This window comes from Nelusetta ayraudi, unplaced genomic scaffold (assembly GCF_046127955.1).
Source record: "Nelusetta ayraudi isolate G7.1 ecotype Tasmania unplaced genomic scaffold, CSIRO-AGI_Nayr_v1 ptg000020l, whole genome shotgun sequence".
NCBI classification, from domain to species: Eukaryota; Metazoa; Chordata; class Actinopteri; order Tetraodontiformes; family Monacanthidae; genus Nelusetta; species Nelusetta ayraudi.
This window is the reverse complement of record NW_027466070.1, coordinates 2,303,095-2,326,783: the sequence shown is the minus strand read 5'-3', so window position 1 is coordinate 2,326,783 and position 23,689 is coordinate 2,303,095. Positions and strand designations below refer to the sequence as shown.

The 23,689-nt window shown below is 50.4% G+C and overlaps 1 protein-coding gene across 3 annotated transcripts in view; it reads right to left on the bottom strand.

The window, feature by feature from the left end:
• The window catches only part of reln (reelin), a 95,533-nt gene that overhangs the window by 12,056 nt on the left and 59,788 nt on the right, over positions 1–23,689 (bottom strand). For all 3 annotated transcript variants that reach the window (XM_076027392.1, XM_076027394.1, XM_076027395.1), the window contains exons 12-51: positions 21,642–21,793; positions 21,448–21,563; positions 20,999–21,207; positions 20,334–20,462; positions 20,107–20,216; positions 19,848–19,914; positions 19,355–19,588; positions 17,952–18,113; positions 17,257–17,493; positions 16,934–17,126; positions 16,040–16,152; positions 13,556–13,693; positions 13,205–13,391; positions 12,308–12,513; positions 12,050–12,221; positions 11,013–11,219; positions 10,701–10,936; positions 10,434–10,591; positions 9,026–9,233; positions 8,842–8,918; positions 8,592–8,750; positions 8,296–8,490; positions 6,797–7,070; positions 6,568–6,708; positions 6,314–6,491; positions 6,134–6,218; positions 5,837–6,019; positions 5,549–5,717; positions 5,325–5,430; positions 4,847–5,073; positions 4,543–4,766; positions 4,223–4,373; positions 3,860–4,118; positions 3,505–3,754; positions 2,719–2,887; positions 2,410–2,550; positions 2,080–2,257; positions 1,111–1,304; positions 764–1,014; positions 37–191 (exon numbers count right to left, since the gene is read on the bottom strand). In XM_076027392.1, coding sequence (XP_075883507.1) covers positions 37–191; positions 764–1,014; positions 1,111–1,304; positions 2,080–2,257; positions 2,410–2,550; positions 2,719–2,887; positions 3,505–3,754; positions 3,860–4,118; positions 4,223–4,373; positions 4,543–4,766; positions 4,847–5,073; positions 5,325–5,430; positions 5,549–5,717; positions 5,837–6,019; positions 6,134–6,218; positions 6,314–6,491; positions 6,568–6,708; positions 6,797–7,070; positions 8,296–8,490; positions 8,592–8,750; positions 8,842–8,918; positions 9,026–9,233; positions 10,434–10,591; positions 10,701–10,936; positions 11,013–11,219; positions 12,050–12,221; positions 12,308–12,513; positions 13,205–13,391; positions 13,556–13,693; positions 16,040–16,152; positions 16,934–17,126; positions 17,257–17,493; positions 17,952–18,113; positions 19,355–19,588; positions 19,848–19,914; positions 20,107–20,216; positions 20,334–20,462; positions 20,999–21,207; positions 21,448–21,563; positions 21,642–21,793 — 7,000 coding nt within the window. The remainder of the gene's footprint in view (positions 1–36; positions 192–763; positions 1,015–1,110; positions 1,305–2,079; positions 2,258–2,409; positions 2,551–2,718; positions 2,888–3,504; positions 3,755–3,859; positions 4,119–4,222; positions 4,374–4,542; positions 4,767–4,846; positions 5,074–5,324; positions 5,431–5,548; positions 5,718–5,836; positions 6,020–6,133; positions 6,219–6,313; positions 6,492–6,567; positions 6,709–6,796; positions 7,071–8,295; positions 8,491–8,591; positions 8,751–8,841; positions 8,919–9,025; positions 9,234–10,433; positions 10,592–10,700; positions 10,937–11,012; positions 11,220–12,049; positions 12,222–12,307; positions 12,514–13,204; positions 13,392–13,555; positions 13,694–16,039; positions 16,153–16,933; positions 17,127–17,256; positions 17,494–17,951; positions 18,114–19,354; positions 19,589–19,847; positions 19,915–20,106; positions 20,217–20,333; positions 20,463–20,998; positions 21,208–21,447; positions 21,564–21,641; positions 21,794–23,689) is intronic.

Here is a 23,689-nt window from a genome sequence, read left to right as displayed (position 1 = left end):
GACACCGTGGGCCAATCGGAGCTCACGCCGGTTTACCTTGAACTGCATGACCCAGCCCTTGTCAGGAACGATGTCGTGCGTGACGGCGTAGACCTCCCTGCCGTCGGCGTTGCCGCACACCATGACTCCGTCGGGGGAGCTGCAGAAACGCTGCACCGAGCAGTCCTCGGAGAAGAGCCAGTGGTCGCTGACTGAGAACACAGGGAGAGGGGAATCACTTTGAAGACACGCTTGGGAATAAGACATTTATGGGTTTTGTTTTGTTTTGTAGTATTTATATAGTTTCAACATATGAAAACAGCCAAAGAACACAAAGTGAGTTTAAGGGGAAAAAACTACAAAAATAAAACAAAAACAAAAAGCAGGAAAAAACAAGAGAATAAGAAGACAACAGAGTCACTGACAGAGATGCAGCAGTTACTGTCATTACGACAGGCTACGTATATTGGAAGTTGGAATATTGTAACCCTGCGCCTCAGTCAGGCTTCGGATTCCATAACCACCTTTGAGTTTAGTTAGAAGATTTGTGAGGGTTTGGTTTCTTCAAGAAATACAGAAAGTGGCTCGAGTGCTCGGTTGCTGTGCAGTGGATTAGCTTTTGAAAATTAAATTTCGAGAATAAAGTTGACGTTAAAAAAGACAATAAAATAGGTTCAAAGGTTCAATAAATCACCTTTCAGGTCTCTTTTTCATTAATAGGGCCTTTACCGGGATTATACCAGGAAATAGCAAAGAACCAATTCAGGCGTCTGCCCAGTCTGACCTATAGGCGTCTCCTCCTGCTCGCTGACTTGTCCGATCCTCCCGGAGGTCTCATCGGCCGGAGCTCGCTCGTGATTGGGCAGCGCCGACCCCCCAAAGGTGTCCGATATTTGAGCGCGGGGGTCCGAGCCTGCGATGAGGACGTTATCCAGAGCCCAGTCGCTGTGGTCGGCCCCATCGTGCTGCGGCTGCCACCAGCGGACGCGCACTCCTTCCTGACGAGCAGCAGGGGGCAGCAGAACATTCACGAACCTGAACGACAGAGTCAGAGGAAATGCATTAGTAGGAAAGACCCCGAGCACTTCTCTTTTCGTCCTGTTGTGTCGGGAGTGGTCTGACCGCTCGTACCCGGGCTTGGTGTAGAGGTCGTAGAAGATCTCTGTCAGCAGGTGCCAGTTGATGCCTCCGTTCAGGCTGTACTCCAGCAGGACGCCCTGGTTCCGGTTGCTGGGTGGGATCATGCAGCCGTACATGAAGTAGAACTGGATGAACTCTGCGTTGGTCAGGTTGAGGTCGACGGTCGCTAGCTGCCTGCTGCAACTCTGGGAAAGTTACACCAAAGGAAAAAACACTCAGCTAGTCAGTCAGTCAGTCAGATAGACGTCAACCTGTGATCTGTCGACGTGTGTCAGCAGCCCAAACGGTTTTAACAGCATGTTTGCACTCATCACAGAGAAATGCTGTTTCAAACATGTGCAAATCAAAGCCCCCATTCATCATCATCATCCAGTCTGGGTGTTGAAAGCTGCTGCTGGGTGATTTCTTTTCTGACAGCAAACAGGTTCGAGATCATGCTGTCAGTGGAAAATACACCCACAGCTGCACACCTGGTGCCATCAGAACCAACAGCCACTTCATTCTATGAACTTCTCACAAACACAGGCTTTGAGTTGCGCCGTTGGTGGAGCAACTGTCTGTTGATTTTCACTGGACACGTCTCTCTGTGGTCGGGTTCCACCAGGAACATCACACAGCGCAGCAACAGGACGCAGTTTACTCTTGCGCAGCGGCTAAGTGGGCTGCATAATTAAGCTGCTGCTTTTTCAGGATTTCTGAGGCGGAACGTGGATCAGAGCCTGCGTGCGATTTCCTTTTACATCTTCTCTTGTGGGGAAGAGTGATGCACTTGTTCTGGCACAAAGAGCATGCCCCGAGTGTGAGCGCAAACACAAAGTTTTGAAACATTTTTCAGCCCGTAAAACTGGGAAAGCTGGGTAAAACCCACACTTTTTATTTTCATTTCATCATCCTTGGAAAGTGACATAGAAGCACAACAAAAGAAGTAAGCGGTGGAAAATGGTGAAGATGTTTATTTACCCCGCTGAAGTGCAGCGCCGCTCCCGAGGCCACAGCGCCACACACAGTGCTGAGTTTGGCGCCGGTCAGCGTGTGCCAGTGGCTGAGCGAAGGAGCTCGACTGAAACTGTCCTTCAGCTGGGACAGCAGAGGGACCACAGGCTCGTCGCAGTACTCTCCGCCCCACTCTGGGTCACACCTGGTGCGAAGGGAGAGTCAGAGACCCGCAGCTACAAAATATAACCGCTGTAAAGTTCAATAACTTCCCCCTGGTATCCTGAGTTATGAGTTCATGGTTGAGAATTGAAACTATACATCTTTTCGGAGGCTTCGGAGGCTGCGGTTACTCACACACAGGAGCTCTGTTGGCAGCGTCCGTGTCCAGAGCACATGTCTGGGCAGCCGTCTCCGATGTAGAGATTATCCAGAGCCCAGGTCTGCTGCTTGTCAAAGGGAGCCTGCTGGAACCAGCGGAACCTCGTGGCCGGAGACCTGAAGATGACGCAAATGAAAACCGGGCCATTAAGAGCAGCGCTTTCAGATCAGCAACACATTTCTATCTTGTAGTTTAACTTCATTTATTTAGTTTACGTGTGTTTTTTTTTTTTTTTTTTTTACAGAGAACAGCAGCTGCGCCCTCATGAAGCGGGCAATGCTGACCTTGCGTATGACGGGATGGGGAGGGTGACACGGCCCCACTTGTTGTAGGTGTCGGCGACCAGCAGCCTCTGCAGCGTGTACGACGAGCAGTCGGGGCTGGTGGGCAGGCAGTCCCTGACCAGCGGCTGCCAGGTCAGACCCAGGTCCAGGGAGTACTCCAACTCCACAGCTGCAGAGAGAGGGAGAACCGTCAACGCTGCTTCACTTTGCAAAGAACGCAATAAACGGGAACTTTTTAAATCCCTTTAAAATGAGTGTGCATACCGGGAAAAAAAAGAAATGGCGTATAATTCTAAATGGCAAAGCTCTTTGCAGAGATCGTAACAGCCAAGTAGGGAGATTAAAGTGACTCTCTTTCACACAGTACAGGGTAACTCAAAGTCTCTGAAAGTGACATTTTATTTAAAAAATATACACAGTTAAATATATTCTTTCATTTTCTTTTGAACACTTGATGTTACTCTTCATATAAAACAATAGGGGTGGGAAAAAATAGATTCCTAGATTCATCAATCAATCAATCACGATTATGATATTGGCAATTATGACTCGATTCACAAATTGAATTTTTTTTTAATGAGAATCGCAATTAATGGTAGCCCTCTGAATTGGAATGGAATTGAATCGTCAGATTCCCTCCCCTATAAGACAATACATGACAACTTTTGGGCTTCACAGAACTTTTAATCTCTCTCCTTTGAGACCTTTTGAGCCTCGACAGAATGATGAACTACTACATGAGGGGCAGTGCTGCTGCGCGGTGAACGACGAGCCAGCGGCACTCACAGTAGCAGGAGTTGGTGACAGAGCAGGAGGCGGAGAAGTCAAACTGGATGAAGGCATCTGGGCCCAGGCTGATGTCGGTGGTCACAGCGTAGCGGGTGTTGGACTTCTCTATGAAGGCAAACGCCGGGCCGTCGGAGCCGCACACGGGCATTCGAGTCCCTCCGGGGTGCAGGAGCCACGAGCGGCCGTCGGTGGAGGAGAAATCGTCCTCCAGGGGGCCCCAGCCGCTGGCGCTGCCGCCGATCACCACCTGCCGAGACGCACATGCACGCAGTTTCGACAGATGCACAGAAAAGGAGCTGAACTACTGCATATTTGCTGAATGGACGGCGAAGAGAAGGTCCCTCTGCAGCACCTGGTCGATGACCCAGGGGCTGTAGAAGTGTCCGTCCTCGGAGGGCTGCCACCAGCGGATGCGGGTGGAGGTAGTGCGGGCCCGCAGCGGGATCTCCAGGGCCACCAGGCGAGCCTGGTTGCTGCTGTTGCTGAAGAGGAATTCCTGCAGGAGACCCCAGCTGAGGCCACCGTCCACCGAGAACTGCAGCAGGACGGGCTGGGAGCGGGGGTCCGGGGCTGCCTTGCCACAGCCCAGACGCAGGAAGAACTGAACGAACCTGTGGAGCACAGCCACATCAGACCGCCAGCAAAAGCATACAAGCCTTTCCAGGTGGCGTGAAGCGGTGAAATGCGTCTTTGGTTCCCGTGCGAGCGGCTTCACCTGGCATTGGACAGATCCAAGTCTTTGGTGACCAGCATTCGAAGGCCGTCCTCACTGAAGAACAGGTGATTCCCGCTCGACATGATGCCGCACTTCCTGGAGGGCTTCCCACCGCTCAGCAGTCTGAACAGGTCTGCGTCTACGGTGCCCCCTACAGGCAGACAATCGGACACAGATAGAAAGAGTCCATAATTGAACATCCTTTGAAAGAGCAGAGTTACAGTAACAGAAGAATAAAAATAGAAAGAATAAAAAATTGTTAAATCCATAATTCATGACGTCAGACATTTACAGAGAGCTGCTTCTGTTTAGTGGGTCACCTTCAAAGTCCTCTTTGAGGAAGTCGGTGTTGGGGATCTCAGGTACAGAGCAGTCTGGTCCAGCGTAGCCCGGGTCGCAGATGCAGTGGCTTCCCCCAACACAGGCTCCGTGGCCGTTGCACATGTCCTGGCACTGGGGGCCGATGTAGATGTTGTCCAAGGCCCAGGTGGGCGGAGCCGAGCCGCTGGAGAAGAAGCCCTGGTACCAGCGGAACCTGATGGAGCTGCAGAGTCCAAACAAGGAGGAATATAAATCCTCTTCCAGGGCGTGTCCTCGCGCCGCCGGACGCTCTCCAGTACTCACCCGCAGAGCCGCAGTTTGCCAAAGTGAATGACCTCCCTCCTCCAACCCTGAGTGGTGCCAGGGAAGTAGATGCTGGCCGGGTGGAGCTCCGTGGAGCACAGGGCCGAAGGCTGCGGCGCTCCAGCGCACAGGGGCACCAGCAGGTGCCAGGTGGCGCCGAAGTCCCTGGAGAACTCGAGACGCACCGGGTTGGCGGAGGAGCTCTCGGCTGTGCAGCCCACGTTGATCTGAGGTCGGTGAGACAAAATGGGCATCGGTAGTGTCACACTCAATGTCACGTTGCGAAGGATGAGAAATTTGTCCTCGGCATTGGTGATCTAACCCCCTAAAGTCCAAACTGGCTGCCAAGCAGGGAGGCAATGGAGACCATTTTTATAGTCTTTTGCTTGACTGAGCCGGGAATGAAACCCACAACCGCCCAGTCTCAGGGCGGACACACTATTACTAGCAGAGTCTAGAGCGGGTCTAGTCTGTGCACCTCAAACTGGACGATGGTGTTCTCGTTGACGTCAATGTCCCTGGTGGTGATGGAGTGCTCGCCCAGCTCGCTGGAGACAAACACCATGGCTGACTCATCCTCCTCCCTGCATCGGCCCCACACATAAACACACAAAGAGGTCAGTTAAAGTGCAAAAAAAAAAAAAAAATTCCGTCACCTCGAGGCTCTGTGATAGAGCAGAGAGAGTCGCTAGGTCCACTTACAGGCCAGTCTTCTGGTAGGGGCAGTACAGGCCGGGGTTTCCTCCCGGGAAGAAGAGCCAGTTGGAATCGTTGGGACCTTCGTCGAAGCTGTCCACAATCACCGGCAGGTTGTGCAAGGAGCTGCCGTCGATGATGAGGTCGTCTATCACCCACACCTCCTCCTTCTTCCCTGGAGGACCAAACATCCAGGAGATTGTTAGAAGACAAAAACCAAGAAATAAAAAAACCTATGTTTCACACAGCCAAGGACTTTTTTTCTGCTGAGGAGCAGACCAAGCGTCCACTCACCGCCGTTGTACGGCTGCCAGAGTCTGAAGCGGGTGGCGTTGGTCTGAGCGGTGGCCGGCAGCGGCAGATGGAGAAACAGAGTGTCGGTGGAAGCCGGGAAGTAAAACTCGTCCAGCATCAGCCAGCTGATGCCTCCGTTGACTGAGTACTGCAGCAGCACTGAGTGGGAGCGTTCCGGCACGCCTGGTGGGGGCGGGGGGAGGAGGAGGAGGAGCCGACGAGACAAAAAGTTATGAGACCTCAGCCTGACGGGGACAATGTGTTTGTCATTAACTTGATGCTTGAGCTTGGCAGGACCTTTGGTGATGAATTTGAAGGAGAACTGGATGTACAGAGTGTTGGTGCAGTCCAGATCCCGGGACACCAGCATGCGCATGCCGTCCTATATGAAAACACACATCGGGATCTTTATTTTCTTAACAAGGAATCAGCCGGGTGTGTGGCTGATGTAGCAGCATGGGATACGGGAACACCGACCCCTTTGAAGATGAGCGCAGTTCCGGATTTGAGAGGCTCCCCACTCAGAGTTCCCCTCTCGGCTCCGTACACCTCCGGCCACGTCTCCTGCTGCAGGTGGTCGTTGAAGTCCTCCCTCAGGATGGACGGCAGTGGGGACAGAGGCACGCAGTGGGCGCCTCCGTAGCCCTTGTCACACCTGAGCCGAGTCAGCGGGCAACATTTAGAAATGCTGCCTGAAGATAGACAAAGATTTCATCCGCAGTTTTACTTACACGCAGCGGCCGTTATCACACAGTCCGTGACCGGAGCACATCCAGGGGCAGCCGGGAGCCAGCAGCACATTGTCCAGGGCCCAGCCCTCCGCACCCGGGGTGAAGTGGGTCTGGATCCAGCGGAACCGTGTTCTGGGGGAGCTGCAATAGTCGACAAAAGTTTAAAAAAACAGAAACTTCATGGGAAAAGGAATCGACGGGGAAACATAAATAAGACACTGCGACGCACTTTGCAGCGCTGGGCAGGTAGACAGTGATCCTCCGCCAGTGCTTGTACTGCGTGGAGGTGTAGACGGAGCTCTGGGTGTAGCCGGCGCAGCCGATGGCCGGCGGCACGCACTCCGGGGTGATGAGGGCCCAGTGGTGGCCGCAGTCGGTGGAGTACTCCAGCCGCACGCCGTGGGAGAAGGACGTGGACTTGCTGCAGCCCATGCTCAGCTCAAACTGCAGGAAGGAGGAGCCCGACACCTCGAAGTCCCAGCTCTCGGCGTACCTCGGCTTCTCTGCAGTGGGCAGACACAGGAGTTCCGTCGATACTTACTATGACTGTAAACTTCTTTCACACTCTTTTTGCCTCCTCTAACATCATGTGGGAAATGAAGGCGATCGAACGTTTCAAGGTTCCATTGCCCATAAAACTCTCAGGCGCTCAGATTTTAATTCTTGCCTATTGTGTCTACAGCCAATTGAAAACATCTTTGGGTCAGTCTGAGGATCTCATGACCAATCAGCTTCCATTTACATGCAAAGGAAGCAACTTCATAACCACAGAAGAAGGCAAAGAAGAAATACAGAAGAAGATGCTGCTAGAGCAGGTATGACGGCTATGATCGTGTTGATGATGATGATGATGATGATGATGATGATGATGATGATGATGAAGATGATAATGTGTTGATGTAGGAGAAATTCTTTACCAGAAACATGTATACCTAAAGGTAAATATGTGCAGAAGTTCTAGATAAATACATGCATCGGACATTTTCAAATTAAAAGTTTCACTTTTCTCAGGTCTGGATGAAGAGAGGCGTCATGGGGGTCTGCTGTGAGGTTCAGTCAAAGACAGTCCTAGTTTATTTGTCAACTGTAAGTATGTGCAGCCAAAATCATTTCCATATAAGTGCTGCATTTTACCCACAACACAAAGTCAAGCAGGTCCTAACGGGATTGATGCAAACACACCTGGGGAGTAATAAAGTGCTCCCGGGTAATGACTGTAACGCGTGCATATTTCTTCGGGGAGCCTAATGTGTCGCCGCGGCAGCTTTACGTTTATCAATGCGTTGCCAAATTGCTCCGCGCCTCGCCGCGCTGGATGAATGGACCCTGCTGCAATGTCATATTTGCACAGGGTGAAAATCCGCTCAGGGCTTTTGATGCGAGCGTAAATAACGGTGTGGGGATTGTTCGCTCAGGTCTGCCCTCATTAATAATTCAGCAGCCCCGCATTGCCAGAGTGAACGGCTGATTCGCTTTCAGCCTGTCTGTGTGTCCTGTCACTACAGACCCAGCACGGCATGAAAACGTAACAGATATCCAAATACTTTCCAGTAAAATCACACTATATGAATTCTGTGCTCTCCAAAAAAACAACTGTGGCTGAAGTGAGTGAGTGTCAAGTTTCCTTCTACTCAAAAGCCACGCCCCTCGTATCACTTGTATTACACCGGTCGAGCCCTCCCCACCAAACTTGTCTCCTCGTGAAGAGCCAGTGGGTTTTGGACTCACTGTCGATGGCCTCAGAGTTGAAGGTCAGCGCCGTGTCCAGAGACAAGCAGTCCACGGTGACCTCACCGCCCTGGATGCGGTACCAGTTGTGCCTCAGAGGAGTCGTGCTGTCAAACTTGTCGTGGAAGCCGGTCCTGGAGCTGTCGTTCATGCCGATCAGGATGTCGTCCAGAGCCCACTGGGCCGAGTGTTTCCCTGCAGAAGGACAGACGGACGGTAGCAAAGTCAAAGCAAAGGGGACAAACACGGGGAACACGTTTTTTTTTTTTTTTTTAAATGAGACAAGTCACACAAACCTTGCTGCGGCTGCCACCAGCGGAACACCGTGTAGGAGGTCTTGGCTGCAGACGGCAGCTCGATGGTGACCACCTGCGGCTCCAGGAAGGAGCTGAAGTCCAGCTCCCTCAGGAACTGCCACTGCACGCCGTTGTTGGTGGAGAACTGGACAATTACACCTGGGGTCGTGGGAGAGAAAATGAGAACATTTTAAAGCAAGATACACTTTAAAAAACAACTGGGAACCTGCATGCTGTTTGATACAAATACCTTCATTGCGTGATCGAGGCCTGGTGCAAGTTGGACCCAGACTCTTGCTGCCGATGCGAATGTAGAACTGGACCAACCTGGGAGCAAATGTCAAATGGGCGGATTGAGTTTTGGGGGAAAACACAGACAACACTGACAGGACATTTCTGGGTGGCGGGTGTGTGTGAGAACAGTGTCCACCCACCGCGTGTTGCTGGTGTCCAGGGTGACGGTGTGAGCTTCCCTCCTCCCGGGGCTGCTGAAGTAAAGGGCTTTTCCCTCGCCGATGATGCCGCATCCTCCTCCGATCTGCCCGCCGCTGAGGCCCTGCCAGAGGGGGCTCAGCTTCCCCTCAAAGCCCTCGGTCAGCTCGGTGGGACTGGCGACGGACGGGACGCAACTGTCCTGCTCCACTGTGTGTGTGTGTGTGTGTGTGTGTGTGTGTGTGTGTGGAGGGGGAAACACAGATAGTTACAAATCAGGTAAAAGACCTGGTCAGGTGAGGTTTGCATCATGTGTCATATATGTAACCTGTTTGGCTCTAAGCTGTGTTTCATTGTGTTGTTTTGGCCACTGGGCGGCAGTCTAAAGTTCCGTCGGGTGCGAGTCACGGACTTCTTTTTTTACACACGGGTAAGAAAGAGAGTTCCGTCATAACAGACTTCAGAATTGTGCCATGTGTTTGCTGAGTCGTGAAGATTTAAAGTAGAGCCAGTACGGTCATCACGAGGCAGAACGAAGCGTTAAATTAACAGGTTTAAGTGTGTGTGAGTGGGTGTGCATTAGCCATGTGCATGAATGCTAAAATGGCTAGTTGTGGAAGCTAAGCGTGACTCTGAAATATCACACATTAAGAGTATATTATTTTAGTTAAAGATGGCTGGGTCGAGTGGATAAAGCATCTCCGCAAGTGACGCAAGTGATTTAATCCAGTCAGTGTTAGGTGATTTTATTTCATTTATTGAAATATGTTTGTTTCTATGTTGTAGGATGTGGTTGGATTTTGAGTGTCTTTTTGTGTTTGTCATTTACAGCCACTGCCGTAGTTTTTTTTTTTTTTTGGTTGTATTTTTTATTTTATGTATAGTTTTACTACTCTTGAAGAAGGCATACTTATTTTTCTTTTTGTTGCCTGCCATTAAACCATCTAAAAGGCACACACCTGTTCCCTGACTTCCCTTTTTTTGTATGCCGGTGCGTGCAACTTTCGCTGGCTACATATAAAAATACAAAATAACTTACAAATAGTAAAAAATAATTCATTGAAACAAATTTAGGTTGAAAGTGAAGCACAGTTAAAAGCACAAATCAATGCAATATTGTCTGTCAAGCTCTGCCAAGTAAGTGTGAAATCGGGTCTGCAGCGACCCTGAACTCTCTGAGTCTTTCCCGAGTTCAGTCCGAAGCGGATGGACGTCTGCCTGTTGCACATTACACAGGAGCCCAGTGCAGAAAGGTTGGAAGGTCAAGAAGAGCCTTATAAATTATAAACCACCCAGTGAGTTTGTCTCACACAGCATGGCAGACAGCACTTCCATTTCAAGCGCTTCCTGAAGGCACTCCGATAAAGAGGAATATCCTCTGTCGGTTTCTGCTGTGAGTGGGTTTTCTACCTGTGTATCCCATGTCACAGAAGCACACTCCGGAGATGCAGTCGCCGCGTCCGCCGCAGTGGTTGGGGCAGGGCTCCGAGATGTAGACGCCGTCCAGAGCGAAGGGCGGAGCGTCCCTGTACACGCTGCTCTCCTGGAACCAGCGGAACCTGGTTTTACTGGGAGACGACAAACCAAGCACGCAAACATGTGAGAGGAGAACACGGAGGGATGTTTCCGCTCATCGCGGCGCACGAGGAAGCCGGTGCGTCCCGTCGACGTCCCCACCTGGCCGCCACGCTGCGCGGGATGACCACGGTGACCCTGTTCCACTGCTCGTAGTCGCCCGTGTTGTAGACGGTGGGCTCTCGGAGCTCACGGCCGCTGCCCTCGCACACGCCCGAGCCGGGGGTCCCTGGGTAGCAGCCCTCTCTCACCAGGGCCCAGGTGCGGCCGGCGTCGTGCGAGTACTGCAGCAGGACGGGCGCAGCGGCGCTGAACTCCGACTCACAGCCGATGTTCAACTGATGCGGAAATAAAACGGGAAAGGTTAGATTATGTCGTGGTCTATATTTTGAAGCTCCATGGGAGCGGCGGTACCTTGAACTGAAGCGTGTAGCCGTGGCGCAGGGCCAGATCTCTGGTGACGGCCACACGGTCGCCGTCGGAGCGTCCGAACACCATGGCCGAGGGCGTCGGGGCGCAGAAGCTGTCGTTGCTCTCCCTCTCCATGCCTTCGTTGCCCAGCATCAGCCACACGCTCATCTGGTTCATGGGGTAGTCGAAGGCCGGCTTCTCGTAAAAGTTCTGCCGGAGAGAGAGGGACGGTTTGTCCTTCTTGAACATCTTCTGGACCTGCTTTCCACTGCACTGTTGTTGCAGCGCATCTGCTGGAGGCCATCCCAACCATCATAGCACTCATATAAAGAATATAGGGCAAATCTACATCGATCTATGTGCTGTGTCTTTGTTTGTCTTATGGTTAAGGCTTGTTTACTACGAGGTTGCACATCCTGGTACGCTACCAGGTAGGAAACTTCTGGTATTGGTGATAAGGGGCATCCTAGAATGACCCTAAAGGTCAAGACAAACGTGAGTTTTAGCGTGATGGATGAGCTAGTCAGAAGATGGTAAACAACTGGCCTATATGAACCACAAGCTGCTATTGTGAGGATGGAGGTGTCCACATTGGCTATGAGACCTCCCTCAGGTGTCCTGGTGCCTGATCAATGCAAGACTTCCTTTTGGAATAAACGTACTGCTATTTAATCAAGTTGGTGTCATGGAAGATTCCTTCATCATCTACACACCGTTGCTGCTGCCTGACAATCCACCACAAGTCACCAGTTCATCGCATGGCCAAATTGAAAGGTAAACAAAGACAAGCAACTATTCACACACACACACACACACACACACACACACCTACGGACAATTTAGAGTTCCCAATTTGCCTCACATGCATGTTTTTGGGAAGTTAGAGGAAGCCAGAGGGGATCGAACCAACAACCTTTTTGCACTGCACCACTGTGTTGGACCAGACGGATCATTGTGGTGTCAAATTGTCAAAATCTCTTCAATCAAACGCTACAAAACAGGGGGATCTCACTATAAGGACTAAAAGCTTGACTCCTGACCTGTGGCAGAGTGGGATTGGCCATGGGGATGATGTGTTTCTCCCTCTCAGACAAGATGATGACATCATCGATGGCCCACTGGTCGTAGCCCTCGCCGGAGTGCAGAGGCTGCCACCAGCGGAACCTGGTGGAGGGAGTCTTGGAGGCCAGAGGAAGCTCGTAGTGGACGAAGCTGAGTGAAAACAAGAAGGGAACCCCTGGAATGAATTCACGTCGAAATCTTCTCTCCCCCAAACAACAGCAGCAGACTCTCCCCACCGTGGCTTGGTGAAGTCAGTGAAGTACATCTCGGCGATGAGGCCCCAGCTGATGCCTCCGTCGTTGCTGTACTGCAGCAGCACCCCTTCCTCCCTGCTGTCCGCCTGGTTGCACTCGGCCCAGTCTCCGCCCACCCGCAGGTAGAACTGCACAAACTCCGCCCACTCGGTGTCCAGGTCCCAGCTCACCAGCTGCCTCAGCCCCGCCTGCCAATGGCACACACACACACACACACACACAATGCAGACAGCTGGAACAACAACAGAGCCTGTGCGCAAAGTGCAAAATCACAAATTTCATTTATTTTGATGAGCGTCTCATATTCTCAGGCATCAACCACGATGGAATGAGATGTGATAATCAACTGAGAGCTGACAGATGTGTTATAGTGCGTTGCGTCCAACATTCAAATGAGCACATTTTCTTTTCTTTTTTTTTTTTTTTTATAATTTCTTGACACCTAAAAAAAATGGAAGCAGTTGTGGGAGAAACAGCTGTGCCAACCCCTCGATTTCTGTTGCCATGTACAACCATTTGGAAGCGTGATGAGTTTTCATCGGGACATTCAATTTGTGCAGTTGAAAACTGAGCACATGTGCCATCTGATGGTCATCAAGCTCTCCATGAAGTCACATCATGTCTGATGAAATGTTTACGGCGTGGCAAAATTTCAGAGGCCAAAGTCAACAGACTTTGCCAGGCGAAATAAACTGACCGGAGGAAAAAAAGCTTTTGCCACATCTGATGAATTTAAATTGATGAGATTGTTTTCATTTCAATCAGCAGTCGTCCTCGCTCCAAGTAAATGGCCCGCAGCGTAAACAACTAGACTGATTTTTCTGCCAGGAAAGTATAAAGTCAATAAATACATAAAAATCAATGCTTTGAAATTTGCACCTTGCTGAAGTAGAGAGACGATCCGGATGACACCACCCCGCAGCCCAGGTCGGGCGTGACCACCTCGCCGCCAATCACCTCCTGCCAAGTGGCCAGCAGTGCGTCCTGGGACTCGAAATCAGAGAGGACGCTGGAGGAGAGGGGTGAAGAGGGCTGGCAGTCCGTCCCAGAGAAGCCGTCATCACATCTGCAGAGCAGGAAGGCGGTGATTTTTCCACCATGACATAGACATACAAACCTAGCAAACATCTTTCCAAAGACAGAAATGTGAGTGAGAAGCTAATAATTGCAATGTGTGTGTGTGTGTGTGTGTGTGTGTGTGTGTGTGTGTGTGTGTGTGTGTGGACCGACCTGCAGTGTCCATGGTCGCACCAGCCGTGCCCATGGCACATGCTGGGACACTGCTGGCCGATGTAGATGTCGTCCAGTGCCCATTCATCCTGCTCTCCGTAGTAGTTCTGGATCCAGCGGAACCTCGTGGCGCTGGACCTGCAGGTGCACACATACACACACACAGACAAAAAAAAAAAAAAAAAAAAAAAAGTCAAAATGCAGTGGAGGCACATTTGTGTCTCTACCAGCCGAGAAGTTCATTCTTCTCCGTCTCATGTTTGCTTTGCTGTTCAGAAAGACTGCAGCCCTGCTGGTCAACCCCTTTGTGATGTCACAGAGGTTACTGATGCCTCGCACATGTTAGTGAAAAGACTCCCAGCCACGCGTCCTCTTCCAATCCGGGGGGGGACAGTAAGGCATCAGCTTTATCGTATAGGAGCCAGGAAGGCAGTTGTTGCAGGAGGCTGTGAACAGAGGGCTAAATAGCTGTTTTCCTGGGTGACTGATATTGAATGTTTAATAACAGATACAGGATAAGAAAACAGCATCGCATTGTCTCTGAAATGGGAAACGACTGCTTGCAATTTCTCCTTGTCCTTGTGCTGTATAACTGCTCATCCAATTCTTCTGCCGGAGAAAGACGATTTGCAATGAAGCGTATCAGCAGGTTCAGGCTGACCTCAGTGTGTGTGTGTGTGTGTGTGTGTGTGTGTGTGTGTGTTATCATATGTCTATATGTCTGAGCTCTGCAGCTGTGTGAGTGTCAGAGGGCAATATCATTATCGTCATCATCATGGTCATCATGGCATCACCTCTGATAAATGCATGCAATGGTTGTGAATGTGTGTGAGCTCGGTGCAAACAACCAAGCAGCGGTGGACAGTCGGCTGTATTATTGAGGATTATACAGCGTGGAGGTTTCTGGGTCTGCCGCTGCAGCGAGCCGTATCAACTCCCGGTTACACTGAAACCAGCCGTGACTCTTTTATTATCATTTACTGCCGTAACCGCCCCCCCGCAACCTCCCGAGGCAGCCTGCAGGAGATTAGACCGACTTTATTTAGGAGCTGGGCGGCTGGAGTGAGATGGAGGTGGAGGTGGAGGTGGAGGTGCGGCGTGATTGAAGGTTTATGTGATTACTCCAGGTGATATATGGGCGAGCTAAGGCTATTAACAGTGGATGTATCCTTCGTGAACTGGATTGGAGCAGAATAACTGGTTCAGGGTGAGACTGACTTGCCGCTGCAATGTGCTCATGAAACCTGATTTCTTTTTTTTCTTTTTTTTTCCATCCACAGTGCAACGCTTTTCTTTGCTGAATTGTCACATTAAAAACAGCCCTGATGAGAAAAAAAAAAGAAAAAAAGAAAAGCCAAAAAAACAAAACAAATTCTAAGTACTTTTCTGTCCTATCATGCTCCTCCAAGCATAGCCCTTGCTCCGCCCATTAAAATTTGCATTAATGCGGCTGGCCATTTGGGATGATGTGGCGTAAACTGCTGCTGACACCTGAGGGTTGCAGCCACATCGGTCACGGCCAGAACTTCTGGCCCCTGGGAGACTCATCTTGTCCCAAACAGCCACCAACGTTCACACTAATTTAAGGGCGTGTAAATACTTGAGCCCGATTGGAGGGGATAAGCATCCTGAGGCTGGACCCGGCATCACTTTTGCCACCAAACTTCTCAGGGTCGTGAGGAGGATCTAATGCAAAAGTCGGACTTAATTAAGTCCTGTCGCTTTGCTGGAGGACCTCATTGGCTGCTGTAGTTGATGCCGTTTGGGCTGTGGGTGCGGATGGTGGAGCCGTTGTGACCGGTGAGTAATCTATTACTTAAGTAATCCACTGCTGTAATTAAACAACTTTTTTTTGGTAACGGAGTAATGTAACAGGATTACTGTGGCAAGACTGGTAATTATATCATAATTACTTTATCAAGTAACGATTCCATTACTTTTCTGAAATATTTTGCAAGCCATTATCCACAAAATGTCTGAAATTTTGAAAAACAACCAAAAACAACAATGTCGCAGGTTGATGGTGCAACCGTACATGCAAAGTCAGTGACATGCAACGACGCACCAAAACAAGCACGGTGGTAGTTTGTAGCTGTAAATGCAAACATTATTTTGAGTTCATCTGGTCTAAATGAAAGAATTTCGTGGTTCGTTGTGCGTTACGTGCAGGAAGCAAGACGTTCTCAACTGTTACTTTATCTTTTCTTAACCAAAGTAATAAGTAATTGATTACTTATGAAACAAAGTAGTTAAAGAAGTAATTATATTACTCTTAAAAGAAGTAATCTGTGATCAGTAGTTGGATTACTTTCATGGAGTAATCCCAACAAGACTGATTGTGACACACTTAGACTGGGGTAAAACTACAGGAAGTTCCCACACAGAAGGCCACAGAGCAAGAGAGAAAAAAAAAAACGGAGATAAATTTTCTGATGGCGGTGATGACGATGATGTTCCAGGTGTGGCCATGTTGTTCTGCTTTACCATGTCTTCTGCGGCAGCGACAGAGTGATGCGTCTCCAGTCTCTGAACTCTGACGGGTGGTAGACACTGGGAGCCGTGAACTCAGAGCAGCTCGGCATTCCGGGCAAGCAGGCCTGAGGGGAAGAAGAGGAGATGCCAACAGGTCATTTGGCTGTTTGCTCAATGAGGCTTCTCGGATGAACAGATCCGAACGTCTTTGTGATCGAAACGGATGTTCCGTCTCTGGTTCGTTGCCCTTCAGCGGCGGCGCACTGGCGAAGCGGATCCATCACATCCCGCACTCGCCAGATGACTGCATATTCATGCACATGTGAGAGTTTAAAAAAAAAAAAAAAAAAATCACTGATGAAAGGCTCATTACGGCCTGTTCAATTCCAAAGGCAATAAAAAAACCTTGGCAGACACTTCTGGGCGCGCCATGAATATTTATGAAGCGGTTGTGATCACAGAAAATCTCCGTCGAATCGCAGGGAGACGATCTGCAAGTGTTGCCGTGTAACTGCAAATAGCGGGACTGATAAAAAGGTAATTGCTCTAATTTCTCATCTAAAACAAAGTGCCACCTCTAAAGACTCCCATTATTTACACGTTACTACGGAAGGCTGCCATGAGTAAATCAATATTCATGAAGTTGAATAAATGAAATGTTTCCTGGTTGTCTCCCTTGGGTGACTTTCACAGGTTTTAGCTGGAGACAAAATGAGAAAATGAAGGGTATCTGCTGAATATGACAGTGACATTAACCAAGCACTGGATTGTGTGTTTGAGTCTTTTCCTACCATATTTCTTTTTGCAATGTGCATATCAACTTTGTTTTGTTTGCTTGTTGTTGTAATTTGCAAAAAAAACCACATCAACACATTGAATCATTTTGAATGGGCTCCTCCTACTTACCTCTTTGACCAGGTGCCAGGTGAGGCCATGATTGGTGGAGAACTCCAGGCGCACCTGGGTATCGATGTGAGGGGAGGGCTCGCGGCCGCAGCCCATGACCAGCGAGAACTGCAGGCTGTAAGAGGCTCCGATCTGCATGGACTGGGTCTCCACGTAGCGGATGCTGGAGCCGGGGCTGGGCTCACCTGAAAAACTGCAGCACAGGGAGAGAAAAGGAACAGTCGTGTTATCAGCTGCCTCTCTCACGTGCTTCTCAGGAAATTCTAACCAACATAAGCAGTAAGAGAAACCCCGTGAGCGAGGCTCTTGGAGGAATCTCCTACCTGAGGGTCCAGTCATGCTGGCAGTAGGGCTGCACGTGGCCCAGGTAGAAGCCCAGGCTCTGGGTGACGTCCAGCACGTTGCTGAAGTCCAGGCTGATGGTGTTGAAGAGCACCGAGGTCATGCTGATCTCGTCCAGCGCCCAGACGTCGTGGCTGCGGCCCGAGTGGTACGGCTGCCACCAGCGGAACTGCACGCCAAACTTGCGAGCGCCAGACGGCAGCTCGACGGACACGATCCTGAGAGGACAGACGCTCAAGTCAGTCTTCACTTCAAAACTTCTGTCACAAACTGGACTTGAAGCACAAGTCCAGGAGAACTTTTCTTGGGGGTTTGCGCGTCAATCTCGACCTGACGCTGCTGTGTGTGACCCGGCCCTGCCTGGTGCCCTGGCCTGAGGCTGATGGAGAACTCCTGCTCTCCATCTCCGAACCGGTCCCGTCCCGTGCAGCTGCGAGGTGCCTCACTCACTTTGTCTTCATTACATATACAGACGGCGTTAACCGACTCAGTGGGTTCCCGGCAGGATTACACCTCCAGCAGTCCATTAGCGCCACAAACGTGTGTGTTAATGGAGTTCCAGGGCCTCGAGGGGAGACTGCAGCGCACCGCTTCGCATCACACACCCACACACACACACACACACACACACACACACACACACACACACACACAGGCAGGATTCTGGCCACGCTACCTGGGCTCATGGAAGCCTTGGTAAGCGTAGTGCTGCAGCAGCGTCCAGGTGATGCCGTTGTCTGAGGAGTAGTGCAGCAGGACGCCCTCTCCTGGCTGGTCGGGTGCGGGGCAGGAGCTCAGCGTGCTGCGGCTGCCGAGGCGGAGCGTGAACTGCAGGTACCTGACGGAGGGAACGGAGGCAAACGAAGCAGAAGAGTGAGTTGGTTTGAAGTTAAACGTTGCCTACTAGAGATGCAACAGCACCCTGAAAGTCTCTTGGTTGTCATGGACACATGATGGACTGAACAGTCAGCACAGCTAAGCACATTTAACCTTCATAGGTCAGCTGTTTTTTGTGTGTGTTTTTTTTTTTTTTTTAAATAAAAGCCAATTCTTTTTTCCCCCCCGAAAAGTATTTATATGCCAGTATTGAGACTTTGATGATCTTAGATCCCCACTGGCTGTATAATGTTTGATTTTTAGCGAGTGTTGTTAGCGAGTGAAGGATAAAACAAGGACACGAGAAGAAGGAGAAGAAGATAAAGGCTGGGTGTGTTCAGAAGAAGAGGGAGTGAGTGTGTGTGTGTGTGTGTGTGTGTGTGTGTGTGTGTGTGTGGGGGGGGGTTTACAGGGGCAGATAAACAGACAGCCGTGCCAAGCAGAGCTGGATGGAAGGTGGCAGGATGATGAATGAGATGATTAAATAAATGAGGACAAAATTAGAGGTAAGGAGGTGGAGAGAGAGAGGGAGCGAGAGAGAGAGAGAGAGAGAGAGAGAGAGAGAGAGAGAGAGAGAGAGAGAGAGAGAGAGAGAATCTGATCTGTGCACTCGGTTGAACTTGACATAGTTTTGATGTAGCGGCAGTTTTTGTTTTTCTTTTACTTATGCATGACCGTTTATCATTCGCTCTCATGCATTATTCATCATTCAACTGTTTTTATCCTCTGCCTGGCTCCGCCCTCTGGACCCCCCTCCCTCCCCATGCCGCCGTCCCCGGGCCGAGCCGTTGATGTCAGGCTGCCGCCTCCTCTTCCAGGCGGCTGTTTACTCAGCCAGCCGCCACCGCCGCGTTAAATACGGCCGTCAGGTGGCACGCGGGACTCCGCCGTGGGCCTCATCAATCTCACGCAGGTGCCACGGCGAACTCCCATCGCTCCCTCCTAATCTCCCCCAAACGTTTTCATCTTCCTTCTTTTATCTCTGCGCTCCCCTCCCGCGTCATCCCAATCCATCTGCCGCTGCAGAGGCGCACAGAGTCGACCAAGGAGAAGAGGTGCAGATCGCTGACTGGCGAGAAAAACACTTGTGAGATAAATCTCGTGTGCGGTCGAACGGAGATGACTCAGCAGCTCCTAAATCTTCTACTGTGGCACTGGTTATAGCCAAAACAACTTTTTTTTTTCAATTTTTGTTTCGGTCACCTGGCCTGTGAACTGTCCAGCGGCGCCGTGACCAGGTGCCTCCTGCTGTCCCTGTTGAAGACCAGAGCCTTGCCGCTGGCCAGCACGCCGCAGCCGAAGCTGACCTCGGCACCGCGGAGGGAGGAGAAGCTGTGGTAGGAGGAAAGGCGAGGGCTGGAGAAACCCTCGGAGAGGAACGCCGGGAAGGTCTGGGAGGCCAGCTCGCAGGCCGGACCGCTGAAGCCTGGGTCACACCTGCAGGAAGGAGGGGAGTGGGGGGGGAGGAAGAGGGACAGAGAATGAAAAAAAAAAAAAAAGAAAGTGACGGACGTAAAAGGAGGAAAAGAAGACAGAGATAATGAAAGTCCATTAATAAATGATGACCATAATACAACTGGATTAATTTTGAATGGTGATTGGTGCTGCGAGGCATTAGGATGATAATGAGCCGACTCATTCTGCCGCTGAGAGACACACTGAATTTATTTGGTTTAATAAAAGGCTGGATCCTTACTTGCAGCCCGTGCGGGAACAATGTCCTCTCCCCGAGCAGAAACGGAGGCAGGCGGGACCCATGTACACTGCGGGGGGTTGGGGGGGGGGGGGGGGCATAAGAATGGAGAAATTTAATTTTCCCTTTTTCCTGAAAAACCACCCTCCCACCCCCTCCTCCGTCCTTTCGTGTAATTCAACTGGTGTATTTGACCTGCGATGCTGCAGAACTAAGGAAAAGAAAAAAGTTTCCAAGACAGATAAAGCGTCATAAGATTCACCGTTGTCGACGGCCCACATGCTGCCGGCGCCGCTTCCCGACTGCTTCCAGCGGAACCTCGTTGTCTCCGTTAGAGCAGCGTTGGGCAGCGGGATGGAGATCCTGGTCCACCTGCACAGATAAGAAATATTATGTGCAGATATCATCACAGATACAAACCTCACAGTCAGGCGACGCCACAAAAGCCGAGACGCGCTGTGTCACATGCGCGTCCGCGAGTCTTCGTACCCGCTGTAGTTATCGGAGGAGTAGACGGTGCTGTGGGGGAGGTGGGGCCCGGCGCAGAGCTCCGGCAGACACTCGGTGTGCAGCAGAGACCAGGAGCGGCCTTGGTTGGTGGAAAACTCCAAGCTCACGCTGAAAACACAACAGGTGAAATCCTCAGAGTGGTTTTCACCCCTGGAATAATTTTGATTCCCTGCTCCTTTGAGACGTTGTTGAGTGGAAAGCACCGTCACAGAGTCTCTGCGTGCTCCTCGGTCAAACAGGATCAGATTTCACTGTCAGGTACAGTATGCGTGAACATACCAGGAATTTGACTCTGGTTTCTGTTTAGGACATGTGAAGGAAATGCGAGGAAAATAGAAATATACAACAATAGATCATCTATGTACATATACACATTGCCATTGGAGAGTTGAATATTGTAAAACGGTGCAGAATAATAATGTGGGCTAGTCTGAACAGAGCCAGATCCCTTGCTAAACTTGCTAAAAACAGTGTGGACAGGATTTGAGAAGGAATCTGATTTGAATCGGATTCGCCTGCAGTCTGAACGCAACCTAAAGTTGTGATCTGGCTGACAGCTCAGTGGCTGGAATCAGTTTTCAAATCTAGTGGTTTCCTGAAAACCAGAGAGGGAAAATAAAGAGCGTCGTCCTCAGTGTCCCCACCTGTTGGCCGGCTGGTAGGAGCCGCAGCCCAGGTTGATGGAGAACTGAGCCACGTGCGTGTTGGTGCCCGGCAGCACCGGTAGCAGCTGCATGAAGTCCACGGCCCAGACGTGGCGCTCGGCGGCGCCGTGCGAGCGCTGCTCCAGGCAGAACTTGGTGACGGGGGACTGCAGCTCGGTGGGCAGCGCGATGGACACGACCGCCGGAGTCTGAGGGAGGAGAATCGAGAGGGGGAAAAAAAAATCATAAAAAGTTGTTTAATTAACGATCAAATTCCAAACTCCAATTTTTTTCAAAACACTCAATTGATGTTGCAAGTCAAGGATAATCGGTTGAAAAGAATGGATGAAATAAAACGTCTTTTTTTTTTTTTAATATGAAATCACTCTTTCAATGTTAAAATGAGTCAAGTGTTTTGTCAGAGGATAATGTTCCAGTGTGCTTCTCACCCTGTAGGAGGAGTATGGAAGCGTGTCCAGCACCACTCGTTCCCGCCGTCCCTCCGACTTGCCGTACACTGTGACGTCGTGCTCGTGGGACTCGCCGGGATCACACTCGCCGCCACCTAAATGCAGACACTGTTCACTTTGCTGTGTTTTATGCACGATTCAGCGGCAGGAAGGGCTCGAAAGGACGTGGGTACCCATTGTGAAGTGGAAGCGCAGGTTCCCGTAGGACGTGGTGTCCAGGTAGGGGGTGCACACTCTCCTCCTGCCCTCCTTCTCAAAGACCAGCGCCGAGCCCGACTCGATCTCTCCGCACTGTGTCCCGAACACAGCGCCATCGATGTCCCAGCTGAAGAGAGGAAGAAAGCAGAAAGAGGATGGTTTGGGTCAAAACAAACTTCACAAACTCTTCAGTTCCTCATCCTGCACTTCACTCTTCACTCCTCATTTTTGTACTTGACTGGATCTGTCATCTTCTACGAACGCACCCCAACCAAAGAGCAGCAGTTCTTTGACTCATTTTATTTAAAGGACCCAAGCAGCGCTCCTTCTTCCTTCTTCTTTCTTTCATCCGATTATTTAACTTTGACCGACAAAACAGCGACGCCAGTGGGAAAAAACCAGGGAGCAAACGGTTTGGATCTTTTCTTGCGTGTGTGCATGTTTCTAAAGTGTCTCTTTTGCACCCTGGTGTCCCTTCGGTGCAGTGATTCACACCTTGCCAGCGACGAACAAACACAGAGTGCACAGAATCACCTGGAAGAGGACAACACACACACACACTGTGTGCACAGTGGAGAGAGGATCCTCATTAGCGCCGACAGAAGTTAACTCAGTGTGTCGGCCCTCTCCTGCGAGGCTCCACCCCCCACTTCTTCCTCTCCCCCCCAGGTTCCTCGCTGTTTTATGCTCCTGCAGCAGATAAACCGCAGGGCCTCGAGTCCCAGCCGGCGCTGGGTTAAATGGCACTCGGCGGAGGGGAGCAGAGCGCCTGCGAGAATGAAAAATCTCTCTGCAACCGCCGTGACGCTACTGAGCGCAGCCTGTTGTTGGAGAAGCTGTGCAAGAAGTTGAAGAGGCGGCTGAGCTGAGACTCCTCCTCCAGTCTGAGGGTTCCTTCCGTCATTAAAAGACTTTTTCGTGCGCAGAAAAAAATTATTATTAATAAATAATTATTAAAGCGTGTATGTTTATCCCTCTGTTTGCAGCCAGGACTTTAGATTCCTGCAGAAACCGATGCTTTGTTGGACGTTTCACATGTGGGGGACAAGGCGACTTCAAAATAAAAGAGTCAGTGTTACAAAGTTCTGTAGATCTGATCTGGCTGACATGAATGTTAGAGAAAAAGTGGTGAAGTGAATAACACAATATATAATAGTATGGGACCTTTCACTGAGGTTAGATTCAGTTCTACTGTTAGGTAGAGACGACAGGCATGTTAATTAACCTCCTGGATTATCTCGCTACACTTTCTCTCTTCACCTCACGCAGAGCTTCTAGCTGTTCCCTCCTTGTGTGTGTGTGTGTGTGTGTGTGTGTGTGTGTGTGTGCGCGTGTGTGTGTGTGTGTGTGTGTGTGTGTGGACAGATGGACTGCTGTCTCTGTAGCAGTCAGAGGCCTGACGGTCACCTGTGTCAGCCCACGCACTCCGCTCTGACTCCGCACGACGCTCCCTTTGACACGTGGGAGATGACGGCTGTCAAGCTGCGCGTAATACACACACACACACACACACACACACACACACACACACACACACACACAACACAAAGAGCCACCAGATCACAGCGTCTCTCCCTCCAGATCTCGACCTTTCCGATAACCGACATTCTGTCGATCGCTAAATCAGAAGGAATCCTTCACTCGCTCAACCCTTCCAGCTCATCCACAGACAATTCTGCTTTGATGCTTTTAAACGTCCACGTTCTCTGGCTCTGGTTTAGACCTTGTAATGGTGGTATGAGGCCCGGCTGCCAAATTCAGTTTTAGCATATTAGGGTTCACGCTGCAGACTGAACTTCCCTCAGTATCAGGTCTGCTGAGACTGTGCCACATTTGAGAAAAAAAAAAAAAAAACTTCTGTAAATTGGCACTGGAGTATTTCTGCAGCACATTAATGTGGCTTTTATGACTTCATTGACCTTTTTCTCATAAATGTGTTTTTTAGCTTCAGGCCCTCTTGATAGGAGCAGTATCATAAAAACACAGATTATGTTCCTAAGTGGATGTGGGTAAAATGATGTGG